General features: G+C 40.9%; 1 protein-coding gene across 2 annotated transcripts in view; it reads left to right on the forward strand.

Moving 5' to 3' along the window:
- The first annotated feature begins 3,068 nt into the window (after positions 1–3,068).
- Positions 3,069–22,546, forward strand: part of Kdm4a (lysine demethylase 4A) — a 52,969-nt gene continuing 33,491 nt past the window's right edge. The window contains exons 1-10 of one of the 2 annotated variants that reach the window (XM_077803642.1): positions 3,069–3,180; positions 6,223–6,399; positions 9,976–10,151; positions 13,408–13,522; positions 15,473–15,666; positions 17,906–17,955; positions 18,594–18,697; positions 19,216–19,353; positions 20,357–20,604; positions 21,379–21,578. In XM_077803642.1, the coding sequence (XP_077659768.1) occupies positions 6,262–6,399; positions 9,976–10,151; positions 13,408–13,522; positions 15,473–15,666; positions 17,906–17,955; positions 18,594–18,697; positions 19,216–19,353; positions 20,357–20,604; positions 21,379–21,578 (1,363 nt within the window). In that variant the 5' untranslated portion in view covers positions 3,069–3,180; positions 6,223–6,261. Of the gene's footprint in view, positions 3,181–3,431; positions 3,478–6,222; positions 6,400–9,975; positions 10,152–13,407; positions 13,523–15,472; positions 15,667–17,905; positions 17,956–18,593; positions 18,698–19,215; positions 19,354–20,356; positions 20,605–21,378; positions 21,579–22,546 lie in introns of those variants that run through there. The other variant, XM_077803643.1, reaches the window with a different exon arrangement.

A 22,546-nucleotide genomic window follows, 5' to 3' on the forward strand; every position in this document is an offset into this window, starting at 1 on the left:
CAAGGGCATTCTATAACTCTGTAATTGAGCTACACCCCTGGCTCTTTTTATTTTGAGACAAGTGTTGCTAAATCGCTCAGGTTGGCTTCAAACTTTTGATCCTCCTGCCTCTTCCTCCACTTGCTGCATAGTTGTGATTACAGGCACAAAGTGGTATTCTTGAGAGATTTTTGCCTAGTAGAGGAAGGAGGACATGTAAATGATCTGTGTATTTCTTTCTTTTTTTAAAATATTTATTTTTTAGTTTTCGGCGGACACAACATCTTTGTTTGTATGTGGTGCTGAGGATCGAACCCGGGCTGCACACATGCCAGGCGAGCATGCTACCACTTGAGCCACATCCCCAGCCCCAAGCAGAATCTTTTTTTTTTTTTTGGGGGGGGTGGGAGGTTCCAGGGGTTGAACTCAGGGGCACTCAACCACTGAGCCACATCCCTAGCCCTATTTTGTATTTTATTTAGAGACAGGGTCTCTCCGAGTTGCTTAGTGCCTCACTTTTGCTGAGGCTGGCTTTGAATTTTCGATCCTCCTAAATCAGCCTCCCAAGCCACTGGGATTACAGGCATGCGCCACCGCGCCCGGCTTTCTGTGTATTTCTAAAACACTTGCTTTTTCGTTATCTGCACAGGGTGAGGTGACTTTATCATGGAGTCCCTAGTTGCCTACTGGTTTCTGACAGAGGCAATTAATTGGGTAGATGGCTGTCTGGCCTGGATAAGAAACCTAAGACGTAGAACTTATTTGTGGGAAAAGATTTTAGTTCTTTATTGAGCAGGTGGATTTTAGATATCTGTGAGACATTCAGAGAAGGGTCTAGAGATAGCATGGATTTGAGTTCAGGGGAGAGGACTGGGTTGGGGTATAGAATGTAGTGTACACATGTGAGCAAAGCCTAAAAATGAGTATACTGATCTCTTGTTTTAGGCTTTGTGCTAAATTCTTTGTATAATGACCATCATCATTCACCACTGGAGCTAACATGTACTACCTGCCAATTAGACTTTTAACTAATTTTCACTTATTTTCTCATTCATTTATTTGGGGAGGGGGTATGGGGAATTGAACCCAGGATTAGGATTGCTCCATCACTGAGCTACATTCCCAATCCTTTATTTTGCAGGGGTGGGGGATGGTTACTGAAGATTTAACCAATGGGCAATCTACCATTGAACTACATCTCCAGCCCTTTTTATTTTTTTAAGACGGGGTCTCACAAAGTTACTTAGGGCCTCCCTAAATTGCTGACGCTGGCGTTAAATCTTTCATAAAAAAATAAAAAGGTCTGAGAATGTAGCTCAATGGTAAAGTGTGCTGGGTTAAATCCAGGAAGGAAGGAAGGAAGGAAGGAAGGAAGGAAGGGAGGGAGGGAGGGAGGGAGAGAGAGAGAAGAAAGAAAGGAGAAAGAAAGGAAAAAGGAAGGAAGGAAGGGAGAAACAAAGGAAGAAAGGAAGGAAAGAAAAAGGAAGGAAGGAAGAAAGGAAGAAAATGAAAGAAAGAGAGAGGGCTGGGGTTGTGGATCAGATGTAGAGTGCTCTCCTAGCATGCATAAGCCACTGGGTTCGATCCTCAGCAGCACATAAAAATAAAATAGAGGTATTGTGTCCACCTACAACTAAAAAATAAATGTTGAAAGAAATAAAGAATTATTGGTTGTCTACTAATGATCATTTGTTCAATAATCATTTATACTTTTTTTTTTTTTTTTTTTTGCGGTGAGGAGGCAATGGGGATTGAACTCATGGGCACTAGAGCACTGAGCCACATCTCCAGGCTTCTTTTTGTATTCTATTTAGAGACAGGGTCTCACTGAGTTGCTTAGCGCCTCACCATTTCTCAGGCTGGCTTTGAACTCGCGATCCTCCTGCCTTAGCTTTCTGGGCTAAGATTACAGGCATGCGCCACCAAGACCTCGACACCGGCTCCTTTTATTTATTTATTTGCTATTTTTAAACATTTGCTTGTGTTGTTTGGAAGTATGTGCATACTCTAACTCCATACCATTCTCCCTAGAATTTCCTTTTGTCTGACATTCATTCACTCTCATCTTCACAACCATCTGCAAAGTAGTTTTTTTTTTTTTTTTTTGTCTATTTTACTGATATGAAAACCCAGGTTCAAAGGAGAGTCTGGTTTTGAACACAGGTCTAACTCCATAGAGCTTTTCCCAGTGCACCAAAAATTACTCATTCATTGGTAATTTTGTACATTTTTTATACCTCTGTTGTGGGTATTTTCCTTTCATATTTAGCCTATAAGGATATCATGTAATGCCTTCTTCCCCATCACCCTTGACAATCTGGTAACTTCTTAAGGCGACTCTATCCCTCAGGAATTGCTTCTATTGACTTCTAGGAACCCCCTCGCCCTCCAAAAGTGCTTCTAATGATTCCCAGAATCCCCTCTCCACCCCCGGAGGAGCTGCTTCTAATGATCCCCAAATCACCATTCATGGAGGAAATCCTTTTTAATGACCCAGAGGATACCCTCCCTCAGGATCTGTCCTAATGACCCCCAGGACTTCTTCTCCTTCAGGACCGGTCTTGACTCTCCTGTTAGCAAGGGGGTTCGAGGGACATAGGGCTTTGTTTTTAAAACCAAGACAGTCCGGATAAGCCAGGACAAATTGGTCACCTTCTCAGGACTTCTTGACTTTGCAAGCTGTCCCTAAAGGCCCCCTCACCTTTTCACCGTAGGTTGAGGGGCTGCTCACCCCAAGGAAACTTTGACCCACTGTTGCATTAGAAACATCCTATAATACCCTTGTCGCCTTACCCACCTTCCCCATTTCTGGGTACTCGATTCTTTCAACCCTGATTAGTTATGGGGGGGACCTAAAGCCGCCTGTGATTGGCCAGCTCCACAATTCAGCTGAGATGCTCAGTGGCCGCGGTCCCGAGTGGCATGGCGTTTCCTCCTGGCAACAGCCGGAGTCAGCGCTCATAGGCTGAGCAGCTTAATATTCCCGGACTCTGAGGAGCCTACAGCGTGTGCTCATTGGTTGTTTGAAGACTTGTGGCCCCCCCCCTCGGATTGGTTGACTCTGTGGGTGCTGTGCGGCTGCGCAGAAGCCGACTTTTGAGGAGGCGGAGCTTCGTGTTTCGTCCGCTGGCAAAGCGGTAGGATTGGCTAGTGGCGACAGCAGAAAACGAGCCTGAGCCCTGTCGGGGCTTTGGGCTTCAGGTGAGAACCATGGGGTTTTGGATTCCTTTAGTTTTGTTGCTGCTGTTGCCGTGACCGTGATCTCTAGTGGGGGAGGGGCAGTGGGGTGGTTCTTTCTGTGGCGCGTGATCGGCACGTTTTTAGGCCAATAGGAGAGGGAGCTTCTAAAATCAGTCCTGAGATTGGCTCTTTCTAATCTCTTGTGGCCAATAGATATCGGGAGAGGGGGGCGGACCCACTGGCCCTTATTTTCTTCTTCCTGCCGCCCGGCCTCACTAACCTAGGCGGCGGGGCCGGGAGGGGCCGTACCTTTAAGCGGTGAGGTTCGGGGACTTTGCGAACGGGGGTTGTCTTTGGAGGGATACCCACGGGAGGGGGTGCGAGGAGAGGGTGTGGAAGTTCGAAGTTGTTAGCAACCGCAGCCTTCGTGGAGTGGTTAAGTACCAGGCCTAGTGCTTAGCGTTTCGCTTGCATCATCTGAGTTAATCATAGTAACCCTGCAGGGCAGGGCGTTGGGATCCCCATTTTACAGGTGGAGAAACTGAGAACAAGTCAGTCAACTCACACAGCCAAGGTCACTCAGCTAATGGCAGAGATCGGATCTGTAATCATAGTTTTGACTCTGGAGCCAGTGTTCTTGAATCACCAGGCTTTGTTGCTGGATGCGAGGTGTCAGGGACCCGGAGTTTTCCCTAGGGAATAGACTGGGAAAAGGAATCCCTAGGATTAAAGAAAGGGGATGAACAATTGAGGTGCAGATAAGGATTCAGTTATTTAACAGTTACTAAGTGCCCACTCTGTGCAGTGCATTGTTCTGCCTTCCAGACACACAAAGATGAACGGCCAGAGGCAGATGAATTCCCATTATGATCCCTTTAAGCCCCAGGGGAGGAGCGGCAATCCTGTATTCACATGCTTATGTGCTTTTGTATGATTTTCAAAAGTAAAAAAATTGTGGTATTTTTATATATACATATACGTGTGTATTTGTATGTATACGTATGTGTATGTATATGTATGTGTGTATATCTATATATATATGAGAGATTGTGTGTATGTGTGTATATATATTTTACTTATATAAATAAAATAAATAAAGAAAGGAAGGCCCCCAAATTTATTTGAATTAAGCCTAAGGTTCCTCCACACTTGGATCCACATTTGCCAGTGACAGTCCAGATGGAGATTATGATGTAGGCAGCACAAAGTAATGGAAAGTGCACTGGGAATGGACTGTGGGTAAATTTCCTGGTATGTGAAACAGGGATAACAGTATGCCTGCCATGCAGAGTTTATAGGAAATTCATGAAAAGTGCCTGGCCAGAAATGTCTTATTGGGTGGAATGGAAGGAAGCCTTTCAGTTGAAGATAGTAGGGTTCATCTTCTCTCCCACCTTAAAAGTTTTGTTCCATGCCCTCCTCTCAATCTGTTGCTAGCTTGCTGGTAGGTTGGAGGCAGTTTCTTCCTATGTAGTTGAACTGTCATTCCTTTATTTATTTATTTATTTTAAAGAGAGAGAGAGAGAGAGAGAGAGAGAGAGAGAGAGAGAGAGAGAATTTTTTTAATATTTATTTTTTAGTTCTCGGCGGACACAACATCTTTGTTGGTATGTGGTACTGAGGATCAAACCCGGGCTGCATGCATGCCAGGCGAGCGCACTACCGCTTGAGCCACATCCCCAGCCCCTGCCATTCCTTTAGACCCCCGATTGGAGGGCAGAACTATGGGGTCTTGTGAGGAGGTTCAATTTTACTTCTAAATCGGCTCCTTTTGGCTGGTATGTTTTGTCCCTTTTCAGTTGAGGTCTATTGTGTTACTGAGCAGTGGGGATATAACCACTGAGCTGAACTCCTCATCTAAAAACAAAATATGTATTTTGCTTTTTCCAGTTATGAAGTTTGCTCTGTATTGTTAGTTTATTGCCTGCTTAAATGTTGTCCTTTGAGTTTTGTGTGTATAGCAATTGAACTTGTCTCTAGCTTGACTTCATTATGTATTGCTGAAACTGCTTTTTGATTTAGATATGAGACCAACTTTACTATAAGGTTTAAAAATTATAAATGATGCTACTAATACTGTTTAACCCTTAAGATTTGTAATCTTATAGCCAAGTTCACTTTTAGGAATCTAGGATCCTGTTCTAAAGCTGTGCCCTATAAAAGATCCAATAAGTGGCTTTTTAAAATCAGATTGTAGGTGTGGTGGCACACTCCTGTAATCCCAGTTACTCAGGAGACTGAGGCAGGAGAATGAGAATCTAGGTTTAAGGCTAATCTGGACAATTTGGCAGTTTTATCTCAAAAAAAAAAAAGGAAGTCAAAATAAAGGCTGGTGGTGCTAGGGTTGTGGCTTAGCCATAGAGTGATCGCCTAGTTTGTTTGAGGACTATATAAAAAATAAAAGAAAGGTATTATGTCCAACTGCAACAACAATAACAAAAAAAAATAAAGACTGGGGATGTAGCTCAGTGATAGAGTGCTTGTGTACTATATGCAAGGCCCTGTGTTCAATCCCTAGTATTGCAGAAAAAAATCAGATTATATTATATTATGTTTTACTATCTTGAGAAAACAGTAAGGTATAAATAAGGGAGTAACTTGACAACCAACACCCCCCCCCCCCCCAAAAAAAATGTGGGCAGGTCAATTGAATTATGTTGTTAGATTGGACCAAGAACCAAATAATTTCCCTTTTAGTTGTAACAATGTCTCTATTTAAGTGAGATTTGAATATATGCAGTTTTGATACATCAGGTTCTTTTAATTTTTTTCTTTTGTGGTTCTGGGGATTGAACCCAGAGCCTTGTGCATGTGAGGTAAGCACTGTACCATCCAAGCTATATCCATAGCTCCCTTTAGCCTTCGACCCCCTCCCCCTCAGATTCTTTTTAAGCAAAAGCTTTCTATTTGTTCAAGTTCATTTAAATAATTCCTACTTCCAGGTGTGTGGTCTTAAAGATCTTTCAGAATTTCTGCATTATCAGTTAGTATTTTCAGTACTGTCATTCTGAGCATTTAATTTTTACATTTTGAATAATTTTATGCCTTTATAATGTACTTCAGATTCCTGACTGACCAAAGTGACTTCAAAAAGGAGGGAAAATGGCTTCTGAATCTGAAACCCCGAATCCAAGTGCTCGGATAATGACCTTTTATCCAACCATGGAAGAATTCCGGAACTTCAGTCGATACATTGCCTACATTGAATCCCAAGGAGCTCATCGTGCTGGACTAGCTAAGGTAAGGAGTAAGATTGTTCAGTGTACCTTTTGTGACATGGTAGCAGTAAAAGTTTTCCTAAAGGAAGGCCAGGACTGGATCTTACTGAAAGTAAGTAAGTGCCAGGCAGTGACTTCAGTTTAAGCTGTTTCATTTGCAAGTTAATTTCTGTTGTTAACATTTGAAACACCTTTGTTGTTAGGGGGAGGAATTGCTTGGAATCTTCACAAAGGGCAGGTAAAGAGCCAGCATCTGGGGCTGGGGATGTGGCTCAAGCGGTAGCGCGCTTGCCTGGCATGCATGCGGCCGGGTTGGATCCTCAGCACCACATACAAAGATGTTGTGTCCGCCGAAAAATAAAGAATAAATATTTAAAAAAAATTCTCTCTCTCTCTCTCTCAAAAAAAAAAAAAAAATCTAGAGCTATAGATCAAACACCTAAAACTAAGCTGGGCGTGGTAGTACATACGCGTAATCCCAGCAACTAGGGAGGCAGAGGCTGGAGGACTGCCAAATTCAAGGCCAGCCTCCATAACTTAGTAAAGACCCTGCCTCAAAATAAAAAGAGCTGGGGATGTAGCTCAGTGGTAGATACTCCTGCAATCAATCTCCAGTATTATAGGAGGAAAACAAAACAAAACAAACAAAACAACTCCCCCCAAAACCATAGAACACTTAGAAGAAAACACGGGGAAAACTTCATGACATTGAATTTGGCAAAAATGACTTCTTGAATATGACATCAAAAGCACAGTCAAAAAAGAAAAAATAAATTGGATTACATCAAAATTAAAAATTTCTGTGTATCAAGCAATACAATCAACAGTGAAAAGGCAATCTGTGGCATGGGAGAAAATCTTTGTAAATTAAATCTGAGAAAAGGGTAAATATTCAAGAATATATACATAACTCCCAGGATATAACAAAAAAAAAAAAAAAAAAGAGAGAGAGCCAGCGTCTGCTGACCTGGCTTCTCTGCTTCTGTGCTCAAAATGGAGCTGGGTGCTTTAGTGGTTTTTAATATATGACTGTTTATGCTACATTTAATTTCAGTTTCATCCAGAACTCTGATAGTAATTTGGACTTTCATCCAGAGGAGAGAATGTACTTGGCCAGCCAACATGAGTATTCTGTTTCTGGTCTTTGCAATTTGAAATTTTTCTGGTTTGTACTTTTCCCTCTGTGAATTGAATCAGTTATTCTTCCCCAGTCAAATCAGCCTTTTATAAATTTGTCAAAATCAAATTTCTAAGTCTGTGAAGATTATATTTCTAGAAGGATCTTCAAGAAACTGAGAGGGACTCAGTCTCAGGTAGAAATTTTATGCTGTTTGAATTTCCAATTATACATATATGTTACTTTTTCAATATGAAAAAAAGAAAGCAAGGATATTGATTAGAAAGCAGAGGACCAGTCTTAGACCCTGCTGCCTCCATAGAGGCTCAAGATAGCTCCATCTTTACTCTTACATGCAGACATGGCTGTTGTTGGATTTGAATAACGGATAGGAACCACATGACCTGCAGTACAGCTTTCCAGCATATTAACTTTTTTGGTTATACTTTCTTAGATTTCAAAAAATTACCCCAAAATGCTTGTTATTACAAGTTAAGTAATTAAAAAATACATAAAGAAAAGGTTAATCTCATCTGTCTTCTACAGGACCATCTCCTTAAAGCGATTAGTGTTTTTAGTTCCTTCCACATCTTTATCTGCTTACACAAATAAACTCACATACAGTATTGCATTTTTTGTTTTTAAAAGAGAATGGGCAGGGCGAGGTGGCACATGCCGGGCCTGTAATCTCAACAGCTCAGGAGGCTGAGGCAGGAAAATCTCAAGTTCAAAGCCAGCCTCAGCAATGGTGAGGCACTAAGCAACTGAGTGCCCCTGAGTTCAATCCCCAGTTCCCCTCTCAAAAAAAGACCAAAAAAAAAAAAAAAAAAGAATGGGATCATGCCTTACATATTTCTCTGTTGGTTCATTTTTTTTTAATATTTATTTTTTAGTTTTAGGTGGACACAATATCTTTATTTTATTTTTAAGTGGTGTTGAGGACCAAACCCTGTGCCTCGTGCATGCCAGGCGAGTGCGCTACCACTTGAGCCACATCCCCAGCCCCTCATTTTTTTTTAAATATTTATTTTTTAGTTGTAGTTGGACACAATACCTTTCTTTCCTTTTCTTTTCTTTTCTTTTCTTTTCTTTTTCTTTCTTTCTTTCCTTCCTTCCTTCCTTCCTTCCTTCCTTCTTTCTTTCTTTCCACTGAAGATTGAACCCAGGGCTTTGCATGTGCTAGGTGAGTGCTCTACTGCTGAGTCACAATCCCAGTCCCTCTTTTTTGTTTTTTAACAACATATTCCTCACTTATGGATGAGACTTATTTGTCTTTTTTTCTCATTTTTTAAAAAATATTTTTATTTTTTAGTTATAGGTGGATATAGTGTCTTTATTTTGCTTTACATGGTGCTGGGAATCGAACCCAGTGCCTGGCACATGCTAGGTGTGTGCTCTACCTCTGAGCCACGACCCCAGCCCCTCATCTTAATTTATTATTTTTTGGAATAGATAATTCATGGGTGAAAAAAAATGCTAGCAGATAATGTAAATTCTTATGCCGTTTCTTTCTCCATGCTTTTATGTATATCTTCCTGTGTTGTTGTATGCATATTATGGCACACATATATACATATGTTTGCTCATTTTGTCACTTCTTACGTAAAACATAACATGCCATACAGTGTTCCATACCTTAGTTTCTAATTTAACTATTCAAGATTAGCTTGTTTTTTTTTTGTTTTGTTTTGGGGTGGTACTGGACATTGAACCCAGGGACACATTACCTCTGAAGTATTCCCAGCACTCCCCCACCTGCTTTAAAAAATTTTCTCCCTTAAATAGCTGGGACTGTAGGCATGTACCACAGTGTATGGCTTCAAGATTGAATATTTAGGGGCTGGGGATGTGGCTCAAGCGGTAGCGCGCTCGCCTGGCATGCGTGCGGCCCGGGTTCGATCCTCAGCACCACAAACAAACAAAGATGTTGTGTCCGCCAAGAACTAAAAATAAATAAATATTAAAAAAAAAATTAAAAAAAAAAAAAAAGATTGAATATTTAAGAATGTAAGTTTTCTGGGCCTGAGAATGAAGCTCATTGATGAAGTGCTTGCCTAGCATGTGTGAGGCCTTAGGTTTGGGCCCAGAACTGCCAAAAAAGAAAAAAAAAAAAAGACTTTAGGCTTCGTAAATAGACTGCAATCTGGTGTGCAAGAGAAGGAAACTCTATATGAGCATAGAGTTACCCAAATCAAGTAAAAATAATTTTTTTTAAGAGCCCTGAGCTGTTATATTGAGAAAGGACCAATTTTTCAACCTGATAAGACACCTAGTCTGAGAATAAGAGTCATTGCAACTAGGCAGCTAGTTGATGGCAGAGCTGGGTCAGGGTTAGCATGACAGTGTGTCTTCCTGTGTTTGGGTTACTGTTGGTAATTCAGAATCACTGTCCAGTGAAATTGACTGTTTGTGTAGCAGACTAAACACCTGCCAAACTTTTCAGTTTCTTATCTGTCTCCTTTTTTCTTATGTTTCCTGTAGGTTGTTCCTCCAAAAGAGTGGAAGCCACGAGCATCCTATGATGACATTGATGATCTGGTCATCCCTGCACCTATCCAGCAACTGGTAACAGGGCAGTCTGGCCTCTTTACTCAGTACAACATACAGAAGAAAGCCATGACTGTTCGAGAGTTCCGCAAGATTGCCAATAGTGATAAGTGAGTAGAAACACTTTCTCTGTTTTAACATCTAAAACCTATTGTCTCATCCTTATAGTTGTCTCCAAGACTGCTACTGTCATACTGAGGAATAGCTTCCTCAGTTCTAGCTTCTCTCTCCCTTTTTTTGCAGTTTCTGTGGAAGCATTTCCTGTGTTGTAGTCTAAATCTTTCTACATTCTTGCCTAAGGTGGTCCCATTCCCATTGTTTTTCCCATTTGAAGTAGAGTAATTTTTTTGGAGGGGGGGTGCTACCGGGGATTGAGCCATATCCCCAGCCCCATTTTGTATTTTATTTAGAGACAGGGTCTCACTGAGTTGTTTGGCATCTCACCTTTGCTGAGGCTGACTTTGAACTCACAATTCTCCTGGCTCGGCCTCCTGAGCTGGAATTACTGGCATGGCTACCATGCCCAGCTGAAGCAGAATAATTTAAAGATTAAATTTATTTTTTGTGATGCTGAGGATGAAACCCAGTCCTTGAACATGCCAGGCAAGAGCTCTGCTACTGAGCTATAACCCCTACCCTAGAATTATAATAATATTTTGGATGATACTAAATTGCACAGTTGCAAAAGAAAGTTGGAGGTGATTTGAAAGGTTTTTTTTTTTTTTTTTTTTTTGAGAGGTATATTGATGCCACCTTTTATCAAAAAGTGGCTTTAGTCATTTCAGTTCATTGTGGTATCTTCTGTCTTTAGATATGGGCAGGCTCTTCACTACCTGTTAGCTGCTATCTGATTTCTGTTTTGACAGTAACAGAATGTGAATAAATAATTACTAACCTTATTTTCTGTCATGTAACTTTCTTCATCTGCTCATTCTTGTCTGAAAACGTGTTTGTTTAGTCCTATTGTTTTTAGTTGCTTTTCTCTCTGTTTTTAACATTTAGCTGTCATCTTGTGTCATAATCACAGAAAATATACTTTGTGTTTCCCTCAATTGGCTGTGACTATTTCTTAATCCTTCTTCTGGTATCTTCTCACTTTGCTCTCCAACCTTGGATTTCCACAAGAGATTCCTTTTCCTTCCTCTTGCTTTATTTCCTGAGCCTTTCTGATTTACTCATGTCTTAATTTCAGCTTGAGTGACAATTGCCTTTGCTGAGATTAAGCCCAGAGCTAAGTTTTTGTTTTATAGTCCTCACTTCTGGAGGCAGCCTTTCATGTTTTTTTTAAGTCTTCTCTTTCTCTCATAGCAGGTCTTGCTCTTTCTATTTCTATACTTTGCTTTCTTTTCATTTGGCTTGTCAATACCTTTTTTTTTTTTTTTTTTTGGTACTGGGGATTGAACCCAGGGCCTCCTGCATGCAAGGCAAGCTCTCTACTGGCTTGTGGATTCTAATTGAGGTCTTTTTTTTTTTTTTTTTTTTTTTTAAAGAGAGAGTGAGGGGGGGGGGGAGAGAGAGAGAGAGAGAGAGAGAGAATTTTTAATATTTATTTTTTAGTTCTCGGCGGACACAACATCTTTGTTGGTATGTGGTGCTGAGGATCGAACCCGGGCCGCACGCATGCCAGGCGAGCGCGCTACCGCTTGAGCCACATCCCCAGCCCCTAATTGAGGTCTTAACAGTTTTATTGACAAAGCTTAAAACATCTACATTGCCAGCCAGCCTGTTGGCCAATGAGAGAACTTATGTAAAAGCATATTGAAGAAGTATGATAAGCTTTGCAGATGCAAGTCTGTGTCATAGTTGATCCTGATTTTAGCTGTGTTTGTGGGGCCAAACTTAGCCGCTTTCTGTTTCTTATGCAGGGTTCTACCAGTGTCTTTAGCGTCCTATGTCTTCTTGTCAATATATGCTAGGCTTTTTTCTTTCAATATACTTCTTTTCCTTTGCTTTTTTTTTTCTTCAGTACTAGGGATTGAATCTAGAATTTCTTTACCGTTGAAGTACATCCTCAGCCCTTTATATTTTTATTTAGAGATATGGTCTTGATAAATTACCCAGGCGAGTTTGGAACATGTAATCCTCCTGCCTAAAGTTCTTCCGTTGCTGAGATTACAAACATAGATCACTGTGTTCAGCATTTCTTTTCCTTATAAACAACTCTGTTTCTACTCTGCAGTGCTGGGAATTGAACTCAGGGCCTCACTAGCCAAGTGCTCTATTAGCATGCTAGACTGCCAGCCCCTACCCTTATATATGACAAGAAGATTAAAAAATATATATATTTTTAGTTGTAGATGGACACAATACCTTTATTTTATTTATTTTTATGTGGTGCTGAGGATCAAAGGCAGTGTGTTATACATGCTAGGCAAGTACTTTACCACTGAGCCACAACCCCAGCCTTATGAGACAAGATTTTTTACCCCTAATTTCTATTTTTATGTCCAGCCAGCTTTAAGAAAACATCTTACGTAAAAACCTAAATTTATAAAAACAGATCATTAGAAGGCAAAGGAGTTGTTAAACACATGAATTTTCTAAAATGTATTATTCATTAGGTTAACATTGAAATGAAAGGCAGTAAAGTAAGATTTGTTTTCACTCATTCCTTTTATGCCCCATAAAATTTCATTTTGGGCTTCAGGTCTAATCTTTATACAATTATAATATCTTACTAATATTTTTTCCATTTTAGTACATTACTTTTCCCACTTGTTTGTGTTTGTAAGGCTGGTGTATTATTCTTTTTAAATTGCCACTTAATAACTTTTTCATTATTATTATTATTTTTTTACAGTACTGGGAATTGAATCCAGGGCCTCGTGCATGCTAAGCAAGTGCTCTGTCACTGAGCTATATCCCCAGTTCTTTCTATTTTTAATTTTGTGACAAGATCTTGCTAGGTTGCTTATAACCTCCCTCAGTTGCTGAGGCTGGCCTCAAACTTGAGAGCCTCTTGCCTCAGCCTCCCAAGTTGCTGAGATTAATGGGTGTGTGTTCTGTGGTTCTTTATAGTTTTTAAGTCCTTTTTCCTCATTGGCTAAGCTACTTCTGAATCAAGCAGGGTGTAGTTTAAGTAGCCTCTCTTCAGTGGAAGTTATTATGTTGTAAAAAAAGATGGATTCAAGTCACTGCTTTAGTGACCTTCTTTTCCCAGTTTCCTTGGGCCCAGTTCATGGAAGGGATATTGAGGGGAGTTACTGTACATAACCTTGAATGCCAAGATTGTGTCTTGTTCATTTGAAATGTCTTGCTGTTCTGGAAATAGGGAATTCAGGGAATTGTGTCTTACACTGTTCATAATGCCTAATAAATTTAGTGACAGTAAGTGGCTAACAAATTTTTTTTTTTAAACTTTGGAAGGTACTGTACCCCACGCTATAGTGAGTTTGAAGAGCTTGAGCGGAAATACTGGAAAAATCTCACATTCAACCCTCCAATTTATGGCGCAGATGTGAATGGTACTCTCTATGAAAAGGTGAGGCTCCTTGGAAGCCCTTTGTGCAGAATATTTGAAATTTTGTAACATAATACCTTTTTTTTTTTTTCCTGCCCAGCACTTAGTAGGTTTCTAAAAGTGAGTTGGTGAATGGGTGGAAGAACAAATGAATGATGTACCACCAACTGATATGCTGAGTTCCCTTAGTTGTTAGCATTTTTTGCATGTGACTGAACTTTATTTCTCCCACTCTGCATGTGAATTAGATGATGTGGTGTTCTTTTCAAGGGCTGTTAGCATAGTCTGTGGGTGGTAGATGATGAGTTCTTGAAAGGGTGGGATGGTTCAGAGAAAATGAAATGATGGGGGAGGAGCTGTGTGGTTTCTGCAGAAAGAAGATCACTGAAAGGCGTATATATTTAAGAAGAGAAACCTATTTAGATTTTAAAAACCCTTAAACAGGATTCTGTAGCAAAAGCTATTTTAACTAGTTGCATTGGCTTGAAGTATAGTTTTTGGGTTTTTTTTTGCATGAAGAACTGCTTTGGTGCCAGGCACCTTGGTGCATGTCTATAGTCCCAGTGACTTTAGAGGCTGAGTCAGGGGGATCCCAATTTTCAAACAAGAATTGCTTTGATATGGTAGAAGAGGGGCTATTTGAACCTGCCTTTGGATGATTAGAAAAAAAATTAGGTGTTTTAGGTATTATTGCTTAGATTTTAACATTTTTGTAAATTATCAGAAGGAAAATATTTAAAAAGTGAATTATAAGTTTGTTGACAGTAATATTGTGGGGTGATGGGGAGTCAAGCCTGTAGGCATGAATGGCGGATTGATGCCTGCAGATTTTGGGAAGTACAAAAGCAGGGCACAAAAATTGGGAACTTGGTTTTAGGAGGGGGGCTTCTGGCTGAGTACAACTCGGGGAAAGGACAATGTAGACATTTTATGAAGACTCTGCCCAGTGGAAATTGAAGCTAAAAGAAGCATGAGTTACTATAGTTAATTCCCATTTTTCTTTGTTTTTCCCAATTTGACCTAAGTTTCTTTATCTTTTGTTAAAACTCTTCTTCCTGGGATTTAGATCAGGTAACTGTCACCTCCTTAAACATCTTTCCTATATTATATTGCTTAAATCTCTTTGGAGGCATGATGGTGTCAGTTCCAGTAGTAACTGTGAAAGTGAGGGGGGCTGGGATTGTGGCTCAACAGTAGAGTACTTGGCTTGCATGTGCGAGATCCTGGGTTTGAACCTCAGCACCACATAAAAATAAGTAAAATAAAGGTATTGTGTCCAACTACAACTAAAAAGTATATATTAAAAAAAAAAAGTGAGGAATTCAGTTTTGTTGTTTTGTTTTGGTACTGGGGATTGAACCCACAGGCACTTAATGACTGAGCCACATCCCCAGCCCTTTTTGTTTGTTTATTTATTTATTTATTTATTAATATTTATTTTATTTTTTTAGTTTTTGGCAGACACAACATCTTTGTTTGTATGTGGTGCTGAGGATCGAACCCGGGCCGCACACATGCCAGGCGAGCGCGCTACCGCTTGAGCCACATCCCCAGCCCCCCCTTTTTATTTTTATTTTTTATTTTGAGATAAGGTCTCATTAAGATCTCCGGACCTAGCTAAGTTACTGAAGTTAGCTTTGAACTTGCGGTCCTCCTGCCTCAGCCTCCCAATCTGCTGGAATTACAAGTGTGTACCACTACACCCGGGCCCAGTCCTTTTTATTTTTTATTTCGAGATACAGTCTCTCTAAGTTGCCCAGGCTGGCCTCTATTTATAACCCTCCTATCTCAGTCTCCCAAGTCACTAGAATTACACATATACACCCCTGTGACTGGCCTGTGGTTTTGACATTATTTTATGTGTTGATCAGAGATGATAGGCTCTCCTGAAGCCTTCTCTGTGGTTTGTAGATTCATAACTTCATTTTATATTCAAGTATAATTTACTGTGGACTGTCATTTCTTTGACAGCATGTTGATGAGTGGAACATTGGCCGGCTGAAGACCATTCTGGATTTGGTTGAAAAGGAGAGTGGGATCACCATTGAGGGTGTGAACACCCCATACCTGTACTTTGGCATGTGGAAGACTTCCTTTGCCTGGCATACAGAAGACATGGACCTATACAGCATCAATTACCTGCACTTCGGAGAGCCAAAGTCCTGGTAAAGTCAGCCCATAGTTGGTACAGGTTTTCTCACCTTTAATGTACACTGGAAGCCTCTGGACCAGGTTGAAATGTGGATTCTGGTGCTGCAGGCTTGGGGTGGAGATGACATTCTACATTGAGACACATTTTGAGGTGATCAGATACTGTTGGAGCCAGACTATCTGTTGAGAAATGAATCTTTAGGGAACACATGACTCAACACCATCTTAGGAAAGCATAGTTTAATCTGTTACTGAAAGTCATGGAACTGTTCCAGGCAGTCCCACTCTTTATAACTTCTGAATGGGCCTGTGACATTTCTTTGTTTCTGTTTATTTATTTTTTGTGGTACTGGGCATTGAACCCAGGGGTGTTCTACCACTGAGCTATACCACTGAGATATATTCCTAGACTCTTTTTAAAAATTTGGAGACAAGGTTTTGCTGTGTTGTCCAAGCTGAACTCAAACTTGAGATCCTCCTGCTTCAGCCTCCTGAGTAGCTGAGATTATAGGGTACCTCTGTGCCTGACCTTCTGAGAGACAGACTTCAAAACTGGTATTATTCCTTCAGATGATAGAAAGAATTCTTTTTTTTTTTTTTTAAGAGAGAGTGAGAGAAGAGAGAGAATTTTAATATTTATTTTTTAGTTATCGGCGGACACAACATCTTTGTATGTGGTGCTGAGGATCGAACCCGGGCCGCACGCATGCCAGGCGAGCACGCTACCGCTTGAGCCACATCCCCAGCCCACTTTTTTTTTTTTTAAATGGAGTACAGTTACTGTGATATTTAGACACCCTACCAGGTGGAGGAGTAATTAATTATTGGGTAATCAGTATAGCTTTTATGCAGATGAAGGGAAAATGGAATCATCAGCAGATCCCAGACCAAGTTTCTAGGTTTCTAATCCATCTCTACCCTGCTTCCCATTTTTTCTCTAACCTCTTCTAATTAGGCCTTTTAAACTCTCCTGGGAGCATTTTAAAAAACACTGAGATTATGTAATGCCACCTTTTTTTCCTCTTTTAAAAAATTTTATTACATGAATAACATAACTTTTTGTACCATAAATCCTAGTTCATGGTGCATATTCAATAGATTTTTTATTTTTTAAATATCTATCTTTTTTTTGTAGCTGGACATAAAACCTTTATTTTATTTATCTATATGTGGTGCTGAGGATCGAACCCAGGGCCTTACATGTGTTAGGCGAGCACTTTACTGCTGAGCTACAACCCCATCTCCAATAGATGTTTTATTAAGTGGGTGAATATAGAAGAAATAAATTCAGTCACATTCCTGTGTAGGCTCTGCATTCTTCTGCTCCAGGAGTCAAATACTTAGCTTCTCCAGATTTTTTGTAGTGCTTAGCAACTTTAAAAAGTGTTTTTTGTGGGGGCTGGGGATGTGGCTCAAGCGGTAGCACGCTCGCCTGGCATATGTGTGGCCCGGGTTCGATCCTCAGCACCACATACAAAGATGTTGTGTCTGCCGAAAACTAAAAAATAAATATTAAAAAATTCTCTCTCTCAAAAAAAAAAAAAAAGGTTTTTTTTTTTTTTTTTTTTTTTTTTTTGGTGGTGCTGGGGATTAGACCCAGGGATGCTCTATCACTAAGCTATATCCTCAGCCCTTTTTATTTTTATCTTGAGACAGGGTCTCACTAAGTTGCCCAGTCTGGCCTCCAACTTGCAATCCTGCCTCAGTCTCCTGAGTCACTGGGATTACAAGTGTGTGCCATTGCACCTGGTTTATATTGTTAATTTCATTTTTAAAGTTATTTATTTTTTGGGTACTGGGGATTGAACCCAGGGACCCTTTACCACTGAACCCTTTTAATATCCAAGCTCTTTTGATTTTTATTTTGAGACAGGGTTTCACTAAGTTGCTAAATGTCTCTCTAAATTGCTGAGGCTGGCTTTGAACTTGTGATCCTCCTGCTTCAGTCTCCTAAATTGCTAGGATTGTGGGTGTGAGCCACCACTCCCAGCTTGTATTATTATTTTTAGTCAATACATAATTGTACATTTTTTTATGGGCTACAGTGTGCTGCTATTCCAGTCCATGTATGCAATGTGTTAAAATCAGATCAGTGAACTGGCATATTCATCACCTCAAACATTTGTCATTTTTTTGTGCTGGGAAACTTCAGCGTTCTCTCTACTAGCTTCAGTGTGTTTTTCTAGTGGGACAAGCCCTTTGGCTCCTGTTCCTGTCCTTTGCTCCATGTCTGATGCTCTCATATGTTTGCAGGTACTCTGTTCCACCTGAACATGGAAAACGATTGGAGCGCCTCGCCAAAGGTATTGTCTCCTCCCTTCTGTGAGCTGTGTCTAGCTCTCAAATGTTCATTTTCTATGATAAGATCTTGTGTGGCCTTTCAGAGATTTACAGGGAGGGAATGGGCTCAACTGTATCCAAAAAGGTAACCTTTAGTTCTTCCTTTGATGGTCTTTGTCTCAGTTCCTCCAAGCACTGGTTTCTATAACCAGGAAAGTATACAAATCATTTTGATTCTGGTTCTTCTGCCAAAACCCAAACTGTTAAAGTAAAAATCAAGTTATTTCATAGTTTGATCTTTATGTGGATTAGATTTGTACCTCTAGAGAATCTTATTTCAAGAAAGCCAGGGTAGATTATGCTATAGATTTGTTACTTTTGACAAAAGAGTGCAGTCTCAATCTTTCAGTATTGGAGAAAGTTCTAAAAAGTTTCAAAGTGCTGTTAAGAACAGAGGCAGCTTGGGTGTTGTCAGTCACCCAAACAAGTTTGATTACCCATGTAATACTCTATCTGGAGAGGTGCACTGTAGAATCTTAGGAGTCTGCCCAGAGATAGATAGATTTCGTTCAGATGAGATTTACAGGTATGAAGTGACTCCAGGATTATACAGCTAGTGTGGAGTATGGAATAAACTCAGACCCCTTGTGCATTTAAACAGGCTTTTTCCCAGGAAGTGCTCAAAGCTGTGAGGCTTTTCTCCGCCATAAGATGACCCTGATTTCCCCATTAATGCTGAAGAAATATGGCATTCCCTTTGACAAGGTGAGCTGACATTACATACGGAAGTCCTTAGGCTTACATAGAGACAGCCCTTTTTGGTCTTTGTTTCATAGAATTTTATTCTAGTTTGTCACCATCACTTTGATTTAGGGTGGGAGTTTGATCCCAAAGGGGGGACTAGTGGGCCATGGGAGGAGCAGGTCATCTACACAGCACTGAACTTGGAGGAAGTGTTAATTATTGTCATGATATGCATCTAGTATCTTAAGGCTTTTCATTTTATACAAGCCAGAAGACCCCAGTAGTATATGACTTATCTGCGGTTGCTCAGCTAATTGGTGGCTGAACCAGAGCCCAGGAGTCCCATTTTATAGTCTCTGCCATATGTGCCAGCTGCTTTAAGTCTTCTCTCTCTTTTTTTTTTTTTTTTTTAGTTTGAGGTGGACACAATATCTTTATTTTTATGTGGTGTTGAGGATTGAACTCAGCACCCTGTGCATGACAGGTGAGCGCGCTACCGCTTGAGTAACATCCCCAGCCCTAAGTCTTCTCTTCTTTAGGTGACTCAAGAAGCTGGAGAGTTCATGATTACTTTCCCTTATGGTTACCATGCCGGCTTTAATCATGGCTTCAACTGTGCAGAGTCTACCAATTTTGCTACCCGGCGTTGGATTGAGTATGGCAAACAGGCCGTGCTGGTGAGCCCTCTTGATGTCTATTATACTGACTAAAAATATCTGGTTGAGTAAATTGTTGTTAGTGTCAGAATATTTCTTTCTTTCTTTCTTTTTTTTTTTTATATTTTAAATAGTTTTTTAAGTTGTTGATGGACTTTATTCATTTATTTATATGTGGTACTGAGGATTGAACCCAGTGCCTTACACATTTGAGGTAAGTGCTCTACCACTGAGCCACAACCCTAGACCCAGAACATTTCTTTAAAGTGCTGAAATTCAGAAAGACTGGCTGGAAATGTGTAAAAATGACAGCTTTTTGTGTTCATAAAGAATTTTTAAAAATATATTTAGCTTTGGGAAGTAAAAAGTGAGATTTTGCACTTAAGTCCATTTAGAATTAAAACTATACCCCACATTATCAATATTTCTTGCTGTGACCATTCTGAGATTTCTCTTTTGAAAAAGTCTTAGACATTTACTTTTTTTTTTTTTTTTTAAGAGAGAGAATCTTAATATTTATTTTTTAGTTTTCGGCGGACACAACATCTTTGTTTGTATGTGGTGCTGAGGATCAAACCCAGGCTGCATGCATGCCAGGCGAGTGCGCTACCGTTTGAGCCACATCCCCAGCCCTAGGCATTTACTTTTGTTATAGGCAAGCAACAAGGTGTGCCGTGGCTCAGAGTGCTAGGCTTGTTTGTGTAGTCTTGATTTGGATAGATATCCAAAGGCATGTGGCTGTTGACCATCTCAGGACCTAGGTGCAGAGCCACGTCACTGCCCATCCTCTATGCACTCTCATTAGTGCCCAGGTAGACTCACTACTGAGCCAGCACTCTCTGACCTTTTTTTGCTTCCCTTGTGTTTGAAGTTTCTGTAAGGGCAATGTGCCCTTGTCCTGCGAACTAGAATAGTTTGGTTTTAAAATGTCTCATGCTTTTTTCCACATGGAGGGAGGAGATGGGATGTGGAGGTGAGGCAGAAACAGATAAGGTGTGCTTCACCTGCTGGCTACTTGTGACAGTGCTCCTGCAGAAAAGATATGGTGAAGATCTCCATGGATGTGTTTGTGAGGAAGTTCCAGCCAGAAAGATACAAACTTTGGAAAGCTGGGAAGGACAGCACAATTATTGACCATACCGTGCCTACACCAGAAGCAGCAGAATTTCTCAAGGAGAGTGAACTTCCCCCAGGAGCTGGGAATGAGGAGGAATGCCCAGAGGAGGACATGGAAGGAGCTGAAGATGGAGAGGAGGGAGACCTAAAGAGAAGGTAACTGGTAGCCATTTTGACCTGACTGTTGAGGATGGGATTCTGGGCAGCTCTCAAAACCTGTGGAAAGGCTATGACTAAGTGGGGTGTTTGAGCCACAGCTCTTCTTAGTAAAGTTCCAAAACCCTCAGAGCTGGAGCATTCAGCACTTCCTTGTGGCTCTTACCCAGCAATGAAGATAATAAACCTGTAGTTGGCTGGAGCAAGGGGTAGGGCTCCCCTCTGCCAAAAGTTAGTTTTCCTATCAGAGTGTTTTCTGTTTTTTATTCTGTTTTATTTTTGTGATACTGGGGGCTGAACCCATGGGTGCTTTATCACTGAGCTGCATCCCCCAGAATATTTGTTGAAAAGGAGAATGTGATGGTGGGATCAAGACTTTCTGGGGCAGTGGCAGTAGGAAGATAAGTTTGCTGGTGTTGTCAGGATCTGAGCCAGTGCTCTGAGAAGAGTTTTTCCCATTTCATGTGGGAAAGACCAGAGGGACATTTATGGGGTACTTAATAAAGGCTAGGCACTCTGCTGCGGTGCTCCATGTACCTTTTCTCAATCTTCACCCCAAATCTGTGAGGTGGGTTGGGATACTTTCCAGATGATGGACTAAATTCAGAGAGATCAAGTCTTTTGGTTCAGATCACACAAACAAGAGGTGGCCCCCAGTTTTGAACCAGTACTGACAGGCCCTGGGCATTTATTTTGGGTTGTATTTGCACAAGGTTGAATGTATTTGGTAAGTGATTTCATATGTGGACTCTAGAAGGTTTGTTCTCTTTACAGTCTGGCCAAGCACCGTATAGGGACAAAGAGGCACCGGGTTTGTCTTGAATTACCACAGGAAGTAAGTCAGAGTGAGCTCTTCCCCAAGGAGGAACTAAGTTCAGGACAGTATGAAATGACAGAATGTCAGGCCACCCTTGCTCCTGTGAGGCCCACCCACAGCTCTGTGCGGCAAGTTGAGGATAGCCTGCCTTTCCCAGGTGAGTAGAACATGGTGCATTTTTCGTAGCCCTTGTCTGTCCTGTATGCTGTGCATATTGAGTGCAGGATCAGAAATAAAAAAGGAGAGAGTGCAATCTGTGAGAAGATCTGTAGTTGGGGCTGGGGATGTGGCTCAAGCGGTAGCGCGCTCACCTAGCGTGCGTGCGGCCCGGGTTCGATCCTCAGCACCACATACAAACGAAGATGTTGTGTCCGCCGAGAACTAAGAAAAAATAAATAAATACTAAAATTCTCTCTCTCTGTCCCCCTCTCTCTCTCTCACTCTCTCTTTAAAAAAAAAAAAAAAAAAAAAGAGAAGACCTGTAGTTGGACTATGAGAAGTGCTTTAGGGATATGCAGGGTGGAACAGGCATGGAGGGGAAAGGCCTGTTTCCCACCTGATGAGGAGTGAGAGAAACTCAAACATTTGATGAAGGTGACTGATGAAGTAAGATGGGCAGGTATGACAAGGCGCCCAAAGATGCTGGGCAAGCCATGAAGACAGGAAGCAATGCCTTGTCTTGGGAAGCTGGTGGGGTTTTCCTCTAAATAGACTATTAGGAGTGGTCTATTTAGAGGAAGACAGTTATGTGACCAGGAAAAGAGGCTGGAGAAGAGGGATGAGATGATGTAAACATGGACTGCCATTTTATTTTACCTTTTCATTTTTTATTTTTTGGTATTGGGGATTAAACCCAGGGGTGATCAACCACTGAGCCACGTACCTAGTCCTTCCTATTTTTTATTTTGTGCTTAGGGCTTTGCTTAGTGACTGAGGCTCACCTTGAACTTGGAATGCTCTTGCCTCAGCCTTGGAAGTAGCTGGGATTACAGGCATGTGCCACTATACCCTGCTCGTTACTTTTATTTATTTAGTTTGTTTACAGTGCTGGGGATTGAACCCAGGGGTACTCTATCACTAAGCTGTGTACTTAGCTCTTTTATTTTATTTATTTATTTTTTAAAA

Source organism: Urocitellus parryii, chromosome 11, assembly GCF_045843805.1.
Source record: "Urocitellus parryii isolate mUroPar1 chromosome 11, mUroPar1.hap1, whole genome shotgun sequence".
Taxonomy (NCBI): domain Eukaryota; kingdom Metazoa; phylum Chordata; class Mammalia; order Rodentia; family Sciuridae; genus Urocitellus; species Urocitellus parryii.